Genomic DNA, 13,644 nt, shown 5'->3' with positions numbered 1-13,644 from the left:
GGAGTGGGTAGCCTTTCCCTTCTCCAGGGGATCTTCCCAACCCAGGGATCGAACCCAGGTCTCCCGCATTGCAGGCAGATTCTTTACCAGCTGAGCCACAAGGGAAGCCCAAGAATACTGGAGTGGGTAGCCTGTCCCTTCTCCAGTGGATCTTCCCAACCCAGGAATGGAACCGGGGACTCCTGCATTGCAGGCAGATTCTTTACCAACTGAACTATCAGAGACCAAGTGAGCAGCTTTTAAATAAAAAGTTTAAATATAAATGAAAAGTCCAATAAGATTTATGGACAGTTCTTCCCTATTATTAGGAAAATACATTATAAGAAAAAAAAAAACAGAAAAATATATACCTTTTTGTCAAAGGGAAAGAAGAAACATGCAAACATAGGTGGAGCAAAGGAATGGGGAGAGGGACAGTCCAAGAACTCCAGTTGTTCACATTAAGAAACTAAGGATATTTCCACATTATGGTACAATTTCAGAAGGAAACATTTTAGCGCCAGCATTTTACCTAGAGATTTTTACCTCAATAATGAAGACTTTGCTGCTCTTTTAAGCCAAAGACTTCAATTGTTCAGCTAGAAATAGTCAATGATCTTGAATGCTAAATTAGGCCCACTAATGAAATGTGACTGATTCTGTCCATGACTTTATAGTTGCTGCCTAAGTTCCAGGCTGGGATTAACTGACAGCCAACTGAGGTGTTTGGGGCATATCTCACAGACTATTCCCATCCTGTTACGGTTACCTATAAAATGGCAGTCACAGAGATAATGGCCACAGCATTAGAAGATGGCAAAGAAACAGGCTTTAGGAAATTTTAAAGAATTTTGTGACTTATGTATAAAAGTAATAGCTCAGTAATCTATTAAGAAGAAGGCTCATTCAGTTGTTCCTTTGGCAAATATTTACTGAGTGTCTAGTCAGTGCTGAGCCCTGTGCTGAGGACTGAGGAGACAGATGAATGAAACAGTCTCAACCCTAAGGAGTAACTCAGGGACTTGCTAGAGACAGACATGAGAAGGGGTGAATTATGAAACTATGTGGAATCCACAAGCCCTATGTGATACACATGTCTGCATTCAATCTGAAAAACTGAAGACAACTATCTTTACTGTGTGGAATCCTGGTTTCTCAGATCTTTCCTCATCACCATATTGGCTGAGCCCCTCCTCTTTGTCAACCACTGTGTCAAGACTGGAGATGCTGACACGAACAAGAAGCCATCCCTGCCTTCCACTTGGTTAGAAAGAACAATCATCATGTAAATAAGTCACTGGAGGAATAGGATTAAGCAATATAATAGGAGTGGAAGACAAAATTTTATCTTTTGATTCATGGCAGTCCACAAGCTGGGTTTATTATTGCATACAACCACACCTATGGTCAATCTTCTTACCAAAAACACTGGTTCACTTCCATATTTAATTGAAATTTTAGTTAAGCTTCATCTCCTCCCTATGCAAACATTTTCCCATTTCTAAAACCATTAAAGCTATTTATTTCCAAAACACATTTGTTTCCTTTGGTTTGCAGAAAGTCGTGTAAATACTATGTATCTACTTTTACAAAACCCTAACCTGCTTATGTTTCCCAGTGATTAGAGCAAGAGTTATGTTGAGGGTAGAGAGAAAAGTACTCAATAAATGGATGTTTGGTATTTGTTATTTTTAGAAATCTTCCTCTCAGAGCTTCCATGGTGGCTCAGTGGCAAAGAATCTGCCCGCCATTGCAGGAGACACAGGTTCGATCCCTGGTCCAGGAAGATCCCACATGCCACCTGGCAACTAAGCCCATGGGCCGTAACTACCAAACCTGTGCTCCAGAGCCCAGGAGCTGAAATTACTGAGTCCACATGCCACAGCTACTGACGTCCCACATCCTAGAGCCTGTGCTCCGCGATAAGAGAAGCCACCACAATGAGAAGCCTGCACAGGGCAACGAAGACCCGGCACAGCCAAAGATTAAAAAAAGAAATTTAGAGAAGAAATCTTCCTCTCATTATGGAGTGTGTATGTAATGCAGACATTACATTCACACACGCACACACACTCAACACACATATCCAACTTGTAACTCAATCTTAAGAATAAAAATGTGTTGCAGATAATAAGATTTCAAAAACTAGAATTTCATAAGACTGATAAGTCAGTCAATTATTCTTTATGTATGTGGTATATACTGAAACCTGAGGAACTCTCCTAGTAGTAAAAAGCAATAACTCAAGAGAGTTTTGGCTATTGGTTTTCAAGCTTTTTTCTTTTCATTTGAATAACAGACATTCTGGTCCTTGAAAGATGTTATGAGATTGAAATGAGAATGGGTGATATTATTCCCCTTGAGGACTGCAGAAGTAAGTTCAGGGACTTTCTGATGTACCCAGCATGCTGCCCGGGAAGTGCTGATTGCCCTTAACTGTCCACCTCATCACTGCTGGCACCAGCCATCACCTCCAGAGAGATGCCCCAGGCTGTGCTTCCTCCTGGAAGAAGCTGAGGTCTCTGGAGCTGAGACTAGGAAAACTCTTGGCCATTTTGCTAAGTAAACTTAACGAAAGGAGCCAGACCATAAGCCCCTGAGATCTAGGAGGAGAACAAAACTGGGTGTGCTTATTCTTCCTTCTTTTCATATCTGCAAAATCATTCCAGAAATCATAACAAAACAATGTGGTTGCCTTTTTCTTTGGAAATCCTATCTTGTAATGATGAAAAAAATACTTGAAAGCCAGCAGCCTACTGAAATCACGTGGGTGGAGATTTGGTGATGACTGCCCAGCTTTCTGCTGCCTATGAGACGGAAAAGGTCTGTGGTGGCAACTGTGTCACCACACACACAGTGGAGGAAGTCAACTTTGCCACACAGGGGACGGTTCTTATTATTGTCACTAAAACAGACTAACATTCTTACAAATATTCTTTTCCTTTGGGTGTTGCTGTACAGTGCTAGTTTTGTACATAAGAGTCTGTTGCTCCTTGTTTCATAGTAAGAGCAGAACCTTCTAAAAAATAGGGCATTGAGAAGTTCTAAAAGATTTCTTTCCTTACATTTAGGAAATTAGGCACACTTTATAGGCTACATCAGAGTCAGCCTCGTCTTATAGGTTTTAAAGATTAGTTTCCCATTTACCTTTATAAGCATCCTTGCCTTTTTAAGTTTCAAACATTATACAAACATGTAATACACATTTGGGAAAGTCTTTATCCACTTTAAAAATGTACTGGTACCTATCCACATCTTCTAGAAAGAGTAGACAAAGCTTACGATAAACCGCATTAAAAGAATACAGGAGAGACGGGGTAAATTGAAGGCAAGAGGGAGAAAGACAGCTACAGCAAGAATGTAACATAATGACTTCCTTTGAGCAGAAAGCTTGGCACCCAATTTTCTGCATAAAAAAAGAAACATAACAGCCCTTGGTGAAATGTAAATACCTTCCCCCTCTCCCACCCACCTACATTCTAAGGGCTATCACAATAAGAACCATCTTTTCCAGACGGGATATAATTGATTATATGTCAGGATTTTAGCAACTTTTGTACATGTCGATGGATTTGAATGGTGAGCTTTAGACAAAATCAATCTGTCTTGAACCAATAAATAAGGTGCGAGACCACAGGGAACATTTCTTTGCATGAAGACATAAGCATCCTTGTTTGCAAACAGAAAGGTCAGGGCCAAGAAGACTCAGGAATTCACCACAAGGCTCTTATATTTAATAGAGTTAACAGTCTTTGCATCAAACCCTTTCCAGACATTAACACTGAAATGTTCTTCTTATCTCTAGTGCTACCAGTGGTTGAAGGAAAGAATTGTGAGTGAAGAAGGGAGAAAACAGCAAAACAAGCTGAAAGATCTTTCCCCGATCGCGGAGCGTCTGGGATGCACGCTACCTCAGCTAGCCGTGGGTGAGAGTCACGGGGGACGGAGGCCCTCTCTATTACTGATTCACCTCTCTCACATGATAAACCACCTGGTGTAGGGGCAGACAATCTCTGAAGCAAACACTCCCGGTTAATTCTATTGAAAATGAGGTTTTGTTTAGAGTTCCTCAGAGTGTTCCACATGCTGAAACACTCTTCTCACTTCCTCTCCTTTGCCTTGTAAGACAGTTTAAACAAGAACACGTCAGTGAAAACGCACACGTCCTCACAGTGTCAAGGGTGAGCGTCCCTGAACTCTGTGGTGACATCCACTGCTTCTGGCTCAAGTTTCCTTCCCTGTTGAAGCTAAGGCAGGGATGGTGAGCGGCTGAGGAGCAGGGCTGTGACTGAGGCCAAGCCACTGCCACATGGAAAGCCTATCTTAGGGGAGCAGCGTCCCAAAACTTCTGAGGGCCGTGAAGATGATTCTTCTGACACTGTGGAGTCAATGAAAGGTCACGGTCACTGGTGACAATTGAAGACCACATTGCATCAGAACAGTCCCAGAGAAATACAATGTACATCATTTGTTTAACTTTTAAATTTCCAGGAGCCATGTTAAAAAAGTAAAAGAGAAATAGATGAAATTAATTTTTAAATGGACCACATTTAATCCAATATGGCCAAAATACTGTCATTTTTAACCTGTAATAAATATAAAAAGCTTATTATATTTTTATTTAATAATATTTCACACACTTTCCTACAAAATCCAGAGTGCATTTTGTATCTATAGTACATGTCAATTCAGGCTAAACACATTTCCGATGTTCAATAGCCACAAGTGGTGAGAGACTGGGGATTAAACAGAAAAGCTAGATTTTCAGTTCCCTTGCTGAGGAGTATCTGCCAGGCTCTGTGATAAGCTCTTCATGCTCATCATCATCCCTCTGTAATTGTCAGAACAATCCCACAAAGTATATACTGGTCCTAGACCTAGTCCTCCATCACAGACGTTAATGGAATTTCCCTACTGTTATCACCACTTTACAAATGGAGAAGAGGCTGAAAAGAATTCATGTGGTAGCTGTGAGAAGAGAATAAAATGGGTATAGATTCTAGAAAAAATTCCCAAGGAGTAAGAAATAGCAGGATTGGGATAAATCGGATACAGTGAACCAATGAGATAAAAATCTCAAGATAAGTTTTGTGCAAATAAAATAACAGAATATTTGTTAAATGCTTGACCCTTCTGATGTTAGAAGGCAGGAAGATCATAGTTGGCAGTAAATAGTCGCAAAAAGATGGAAATGGAAGGAGGCTGTAGGGGGGGAATACCATTTACCTAAGTATATGTATGACTATTGCTTTAACCCTCTCTTCTAAAAAACAAAGATTATATTGAATGTGATAAGGCAATGGCAATCCACTCCAGTACTCTTGCCTGGCAAATCCCATGGACAGAGGAGCCTGGTAGGCTGCAGTCCATGGGGTCGCTAGGAGTCGGACACTACTGAGAGACTTCACTTTCACTTTTCACTTTCATGCATTGGAGAAGGAAATGGCAACCCACTCCAGTGTTCTTGCTTGGAGAATCCCAGGGACTGGGGGGAGCCTGGTGGGCTGCCGTCTATGGGGTCGCACAGAGTCAGACACGACTGAAGCGACTTAGCAGTAGCAGTTAGCATCCCTAGAGCTTTAATGAATGCAGTAAAAGGTATTAGCTATTGACATCAGCAAGTTATTTAACTTGCTATCAGTTTTATCATCTGCAAAATGGGTATAATAGTATATATCTTGCAAATGTATTGAGTAAAAGGAAATTATGTATGTAAAGCAGAGTAGGCTCAGTAAGTAACTAGTGAAGATGAGAGTGAAGATGATGATGGTTTTGCAAAGAATCAGACATCCTGTGCTGAAACTCTGTCCACTCCTAGCCATTATATATGGTCAGAGGTAGAGGCACAAAGAAAAACATCTGTTCTTAAACCATAGCCATAAATATGATTGTTAGGTGGTAACATGAAAGTGAGTATTGAACACAGCTCTGAAAGAGACAGAAGAATACTGTCTTTCTAAAGAGAAAATCTTTACAACATTTAGACTTTCACTAAATGTCAGATGTACACGACTCTTTACAGAGTCCAAGTTTAAGTTAAAACATACTTTTTTTTCCTTTTCCTCCCTCTGTGTCCCCAGGTGTCTTTCTTGCCTGTCATTTTTTTTTTCTTTTCTTTTCTATGTAAACAAGTAGTTTTGTTTTTAACCACAGAACTCTCAAACTGAGAGGGAAATTATTTCCAGACGTATTACTTTTGATCTAGTAGAAGTATGGGGGAAGGGGAGATCCTCTGGCAGAAAACAAGCTGCTGCTGCTACTGCTACTGCTAAGTCGCTTCAGTCATGTCCGACTCTATGCGACCCCATAGACGGCAGCCCACCAGGCTCCTCTGTCCATGGGATTCTCCAGGCAAGAACACTGGAGTGGGTTGCCATTTCCTCCTCCAACGCACGAAAGTGAAAAGTCAAAGTGAAGTCGCTCAGTCGTGTCTGACTCTTTAGCAACCCCATGGACTGCAGCCTACCAGGCTCCTCTGTCCATGGGATTTTCCAGACAAGAGTACTGGAGTGGGGTGCCATTGCCTTCTCCAAGAAAACAAGCTACTTGAGCCCAATTGTGGGCTGGTTCCCACGTCTCCCATCTGCACAGGAGCCAGCACACACACCTTGTTCATAAGGAGGCACTCTGGATCTGCCTGTAGGTGATCCCTGATTAGATGCTGATTATCCAGAATCATCTGTTTCCCCTGGTGTTGGCCAGCACTGCCCAGTGAGTTCTCCTACGCCTGGCCGCCCACGGGGGAATCAGCTGTTGCTGACATCAAGTAGTTTATGGGCAATAATTTTCCCAGTGCCCTGCTCAGAACTTCCACAAGCGCCAAAAAAGAGTTCTAAGTGCAAAGCAGGAAATAAAGCAGCCAAAAAAAAGCCTGGGATCACTTGGATTGTTGCCTTCATCGGACATTATTTTGCTCATGTGGAAGGATTTATGATTGCCTTAAAACGTCTGAGCATGGTAACAGCTTGACAGCATCAGTTGGTAGCACAGCCTGAGCAAATGGGGTAGGAGAGGTCTTAAGGGATGCCCATCAATTATTCACGCCCCCATTTACTCAACCAACATCTAATAAGCACCTACTGTGTGCAGGTGCTGGGCTGGGTGCTGAGCATCCAACTGCAAATAACACACATCTCACACTCTGGTGGACAAGTCAAGAAATTAATGGATAGTTTTAATACAGTGTGATGATAAAATGTGTTAGTCACTCAGTTCTATCCGACTCTATGACCCCATGGACTGTGTAGCCCGCCAGTCTCCTCTGTCCACGGAATTCTCCAGGCAAGAATACTGGAGTGGGTTGCCATTCCCTTCTCCAGGGGATCTTCCCAACCCAGGGATCGAACCCATGTCTCCTGCATTGCAGGCGTATTCTTTACCATTTGAGCTACCTGAGAAGCCCAGTTGAGAAGGGCATTGTGGAGGTGGGAGGAGGGAAGTAACATGTAGGAGTGCCAAACCCAGCTTGGGACTCAGGGAAGGACTTTGGGAGAAGGCTGTGCCCATGAGGAATTCCAAATGATGAGTAGATATGAATGAGGCAAAGGCCCATTCCAGACCAAGGGGACCACTTAAGCCAAGGGCTGGAGGAGGACAAACAGAGCATATTTGGGGATGGAGAGGATTCACAAACACTGCTGCTGACACACAAATGTCAAGGCAGAGAGTGAGGAGACAGGAAGCTAGACCAGGGATCAAACCCACGTCCCCTGTGTTGGCAGGCAGATTCTTAACCACTGGACCACCAGGCAAGTCCGGAGGCTTATTTTAGAATGAGAGAAATTTGATTACGTTTTCTTGATAAAGAGAACAGTAAGAAATAAAAAATCCAGGAGAACAAGAGAGGAAGAGAATAGTGACTCTAATCAAGTCCAAGAAAAGGCAAAAGGAGTGGGATCAGCACAGAGTTTGGCTTTGAACAGACATGACCCCATAGCCTCTGAAACTGGAGGATGTGTGTGTGTGTGTGTACTTGGGTCTGTAGGCGAATGGGGAATTAAGGGATAGCCTACCTGAGGGATTCAAGTTTCTGCACTAAGTAGGAGGCTGGGTCATCTGCTGACGGCGACAGGGCCAAGATTGAATAGGGGTTTAAGGGTAGAAGCTGCTACAGGTAAAGGCGGAGTGAGGGGTTAGAGGGTTAGCAAGAGAGATGATCTCCATGGATCTCATGTCAGGAAGAGAGGGAGTCCAGACAGGGCTGACAGGTCAGTGGAAACAAAGGATCCAGATCAGATACCCAGAGTCTACAAGGACTCCACATAACAGATGAGGAGAAAGTGAGAGCATGAATGAGATGGAAAGACAGATGGAAACAGGAATCCGGATGTCCATCCATGAGCTGTGTCAGGTGTCTTCCGGAACAAGGCTGTGTTCCTGGACTGGACGCCCCACTTGTGGGGCAGAGGAGGCCTAAGGCCACAGTTCACGTGCATGGATTCTACCAAGCCCTCTACACGACAGGGGCGCTGCTGAGGCTCAATCCTGGAGTGCACCTCCATCATCCTACAGAGTTAACACATTTTGGTTGAGACAGAGGAACTGCAGATGGTGTTTGCAAACTCATCAACAGTCAGAAGTGCTTTGGCTTCCTGACCCGGTGCTCTCTCTTCCAGCGTGGTGCCTGAGAAATGAGGGTGTGAGTTCCGTTCTCCTGGGATCATCCACTCCTGAGCAGCTCATTGAAAACCTCGGTGCCATTCAGGCAAGTATTGCAGCCCCTGCCACCCAACTGCAGGGAGTCTCCTGGTGCCTTTGAGGACGCCCCAGGCAGTGTCCTGGCTACCCGCCCCCTCCTCCCCCACCTCTGTCCTTCATCGCCTCACAGCTGAGTTGCATGACAGCCCCGATACAGGGACGGGAGGAGAGGAGAAATGGGGACAACGGCAAAAGAAGCCACAGAACTTTCACAGTACGTGGATCCAGGGATGTCCTCTTCTTACTAACAGTCAGTCTCCTCCAGGCTTATTTCTTGGACAGTTTGTGTCTGTGGACAGTGTGTTTTAAGACCCAAGCAGTGTTCCTTACACTTGGCAACTGGGTTCCCAGGTCTAAGCATGAAAGCCTTCCCTATAACTGGCTTGAAATGGAGCAGCCATAGGACAATATGAATAATCATGTATTCACTTTTTTTCCCTACAAATATTTATTGTCAGTCTGCAGTATGCCAAGCCCCTCCTTTCTGCTCTCCTAGTATCCTATATTCCTCTCTCCATCACAGCACTTCTGTAGTATAATTGCTTGTCTCCCCTGAGGTCAAAGACCTGTGTCTTTCTTGCTTCTCCATTGATTTTCCAGTTCCTAGGACTCCATGGCCCTTAGTCAACTCAAGAAATGCCTATTGAATGAATCAATGTTTGCCATACTGAAGACAAATAGGCTCAGAATTCCAGGATCACCTCTCCCTAATAGCAGTTTCAGGAGCATCCACCCCTACTTCCTCCCCTGCAGGGATTGCCAGGCCTGGATGGTGCCTTAAGTACCCAGGAAGCCTGTAAGGGCAGCAGGAGGGGAAGAGAGTGAAGTTCTGGGAGTCCTGGAGAGGGGTGGGGTTGGTGGCTGTGGTGACCAGCCCATCCCTAATGGCCACATTTCAGTCCTGAGCCTGCCTCATGCTCAGCCCAGCCAGGGGCCACAGGAGCGAGCACACCCACAACTCTTCCCACAGCTGTCACCTGCCCTAACAGCTAGGGTAGTTTGCTCATTGGGTAACAGAACTATCTTAACAGCTTCTCATCTGTCCATCTTTCCCTGAAACTAGCACTTAGCCCTGTTACCTCTCTCAGAGGGAAGTAGATGGAGATGGGGACAAACTAAACTTAAAATGTTTTAAAATTCTTTTGAAAAACAGCCCTGAATATGCTGGACATAAAGGTGCAGACCTCCTACCCATCATCCCCTTTCTTAGGGCTGTGCAGCTGGGTAAACACCTCTGCCTCTCTGGTTCTGAGAAACCCCCAACCCCACAACCCTTCCTGGATTGTGGGGTTCCCCATCTCTGCCTGGGGAATACTCCTCTTATGAAAGCCACCCCCATCTTCTCTTATTTTCACTTATGCTTTGGGAACAGATAAAGGCTACACAATGAGGAGAAGGAAACAGGAACAGTCTATACACAAAGGAACTGAAATGCAATCCAGTGATTTCAATTCCACTAATATATATTGAGCAAACTGAGAGATAGTGAAGGACAGGGAGGCCTGGCGTGCTGCAGTTCATGGGGTTGCAGAGTCAGACATGACGGAGCAACTGATCAACAATACATAGTGAGTGCTTATTCTGTGTCTGGCACCATGTTAGGCAGAGACCATTCTAAATATAGGTCACTGCCCTCAAGAGCTCACAGGCTGCCTGAGAAAGAGTGAATTAAGCAAGCTTGCTCTGTAGCCGGCACTGGGTACACCACAGGAAAGCAGACACATATCACCCAACCTTCAAGGAGCCGACATTCCAGTGGGAGAGGCACATAATAGATGTATAATTTCAAGTGAGAAGGGATAAATAAATAAATAAAGATGGTGTCTTAATAGAGACCAACTGGGAAACAAGTGAGCCCACTTTAGATAATGTTCTTGCCAAAGGCCCCCCTGGAATATATATATTCTGAAACCTGGAAGTGGAGGACACAGCATGTGAAAAGCCCTGCAAAAAGCAGACACAGGGAAGAGGACTGCAGAGGCCCTGAGATGGGGAGTGTATGTGTGTGTGTGTGTGCGCGCACGCGCGCTCAGTCGTTTCTGACTGTGACGCCTTGGAGTGCAGAGGCCCTGAAATGGGGAGTGTGTGTGTGTGTGTGTGTGTGTGTGTGTGTGCGCGCGCGCGCGCGCTCAGTCGTTTCTGACTGTGACGCCTTGGAGTGCAGAGGCCCTGAAATGGGGTGTGTGTGTGTGTGTGTGTGTGTGTGTGCGCGCGCGCGCGCGCGCTCAGTCGTTTCTGACTGTGACGCCTTGGAGTGCAGAGGCCCTGAAATGGGGAGTGTGTGTGTGTGTGTGTGTGTGTGTGTGTGCGCGCGCGCGCGCGTGCTCAGTCGTTTCTGACTGTGACGCCTTGGAGTGCAGAGGCCCTGAAATGGGGAGTGTGTGTGTGTGTGTGTGTGTGCGCGCGCACGCGCGCGTGCGTGCGTGCGCTCAGTCGTTTCTGACTGTGACGCCTTGGACTGTGGCCCACCAGGCTCTTCTGTCCGTGGGATGCTCCAGGTAAGAATACTGGAGTGGGTTGCCATGCCCTTCTCTGGGGGATCTTCCTAAACCAGGGAGTGAATCCGTGTCGCCTGCATCTCCTGCAGTGGCAGGCGGGTTCTTTACCACTAGGCCATCTGGGAAACCTGGGATGGAAAGGCACTTGGCTCTTCTCCAGGGAGCACAAGCCTGAGGCTAATGTGGTCAACATGCAGTGAGCATAAAGGGTGGTGAGCACAGGCAGGGGACAGGTCACACAAAACAGAACACTAGAGCAGTCAGAGTTTTGTACTCCTCATAGGAAACCCTTTGGAGGGTTTTCAGAGAAGGGACACACTGTTTTTTGAATTTTTAAAGATTGCTTTGGCTGCTGTGTGAAATGCAAAATGAAGAAAGGCATGGATGGGTTATCCAGGTGACAGGTGATGGTAGCTTGGACTAGCAAGGATTCCATAGGTTTTGGTGAGACATGGCTTGTGGATGGCTTGGCAAGAAGAGGAAGGAGTTGAGGATTCCTATCATGCTAATGGAGTGATCACTGCCATTCCAAGGGGAGGCTAGTACTGCTTGAGATGGTACCTACGAAAAAATAAAGAGGTAACTCCTGGCTGTGGGAGTTCTCCAGATAGCCAAAGATATATTTCAGAGGAGAACTGAGTCCGTAATCTTCCCAAAGCATTTCCTCCCTAACTCTGGCTGGTAGCGGGATGGGGCTTCCGTGCTCTAAGGGTAAGAGAAAGGGGGTGTTGTCAAGCAGGGAGCTGTTACCTGGAGGGCTTACTGTCCCCTCTCCCTTCCTACCCCACCTCCTGTGAGCCCAGCACGAGATTCTGCCCTTGGCAAGCTGTGACTGGGCCCCTCCACACAGTGAGAGTAGAGAGAGCTGGGGGCTCCCAGCAGCAGTAGGTGAGATTGAATAAAAGAGTGCAGTGTCCGGGGCTATAAAGAAGGAAGTCTGTAATGGGCAAAGGAAGGCAGCTGCTCCAAGGAATGAATGTGCCTAAGCTGAGCATTAACTGGAGGGGCATTTATCAATCAGAGCCTCAACAGATCAGACTGGAGAGAAGCTGCAGCTGCAGGCAGCCCTCCTGCACAGGTCCCCATCCTCCAGCCTTAAAGCCCCTCTGAGGTTCCCCACCACCTACTCAGAGAAGTCCAGGCTTCTCAGCAGTCGGGCCTTCCCATCCAGGCCCGACCCCCACCCCCTCACTTACCTCCCCTAGGATGTCCTAATCCCAGAATAGTGGTCCTCCACCTAGTGTCCACCACCCCGGACTGCCAAATCCTGCTCCATCCCCCAGGTCCAGCTCGACAGTGACCCAGTTCCGGGAGGACTTCCCTAATACCTGCCAGCCCCGCAGTGCCACCCAGACCCTTCCTCACTGCCTAATTGCTGCAGTCACGATAACACTATGCCTGCAAAACTGCTAGCTCATGGGATGTTTGTGTGATCTGTAGATGAAAATGTTTTCAAATAGTTGCCAACATTAAAAAATGGGGCAACTTGACATAAAATGCTGAATGTGTGACTTCTCTTGAATATTTAGGTCTTGTGTGTATATGTATACACACACACGTATATATACACATACACACAAGCATATATACACACATACATACATATGTATACATATATTTCATGTTTTATTCAAGTACTTGTATGATTTCACTTTTCTAATGTTTAGATCTCTTACTGGTATAATGAAGAATCCTTTTCCACATATAGCTAACCCACTATATTTTAGACATAAAACTTCTGACAAGTCCAGTTTCTAGATCTGAGTTACACTGTTGTGTCTCACTCTAAACAGCACAGAAGTTTAGAGCCTCTGAGGCTTCAGAGCTGGTAGGAAACCAAACTCTCCTTTAGCTTCAGAGAGGAAAATGTTACAGACCAGTGAGGAAAGAGCTCTGCCATCCAACCAAGCCCTGAGGGTTCTGAGGCGAGCACTGAGTGGAGACAAGGTCACCCTGGCCAACATGACTGCAGCGCAGGAAGGGCGAGGCTGAAACCGCACAGTCGGTCATTGTGAATGTATTTCACCACGGCCTCCACACAGGGTCAGACTATTCTTGCAAGAAAGTCTGCCTTTGTCTCGTCTTGTGGTGTAATGCATGCCCTTGGCCCACTTCGTGCAATAAACACTAGCCGGCCCCAGATGAGCTCATCCTTTCCCAGGGCTTCAGTGAGCATGACTGTGCAAATAACTCGCAAATTCTCAACTCCAGTCCTCCCACTACCACTAAGCCCCACAGCTGCACTTCTGGTTGCCTGCAAGTCACTTCTCCATGGGGTCCTACAGGCACCTTCACCTCAGCATATCCACCCCCCGCCCAAACTTCTTATGCTCCTAACTTCTCCTGTGGTCTCTCTACAGCTAGCTACACCAGTATCTTCCTAGTCACCCAGTCTTGAGATCACCATCAGCCTCCAAAATCTGAGTCACTCCTTTTCTCCTCCCCCACCACTGTCTTGCCAGCCAGGTGA

The 13,644-nt window shown here is 45.9% G+C and overlaps 1 protein-coding gene across 4 annotated transcripts in view; it reads left to right on the top strand.

The window, feature by feature from the left end:
* KCNAB1 (potassium voltage-gated channel subfamily A regulatory beta subunit 1) overlaps positions 1-13,644 on the top strand; it is a 450,359-nt gene that overhangs the window by 432,319 nt on the left and 4,396 nt on the right. For all 4 annotated transcript variants that reach the window (XM_005201728.5, XM_059884882.1, XM_024989780.2 and 1 more), the window contains 2 exon segments: positions 3,785-3,905; positions 8,595-8,683. In XM_005201728.5, coding sequence (XP_005201785.1) covers positions 3,785-3,905; positions 8,595-8,683 — 210 coding nt within the window.

This window comes from Bos taurus, chromosome 1 (assembly GCF_002263795.3).
Source record: "Bos taurus isolate L1 Dominette 01449 registration number 42190680 breed Hereford chromosome 1, ARS-UCD2.0, whole genome shotgun sequence".
Classification (NCBI taxonomy): domain Eukaryota; kingdom Metazoa; phylum Chordata; class Mammalia; order Artiodactyla; family Bovidae; genus Bos; species Bos taurus.
The sequence above is the reverse complement of the archived record's forward strand: the minus strand, read 5'-3'. Positions and strand labels throughout refer to the sequence as shown.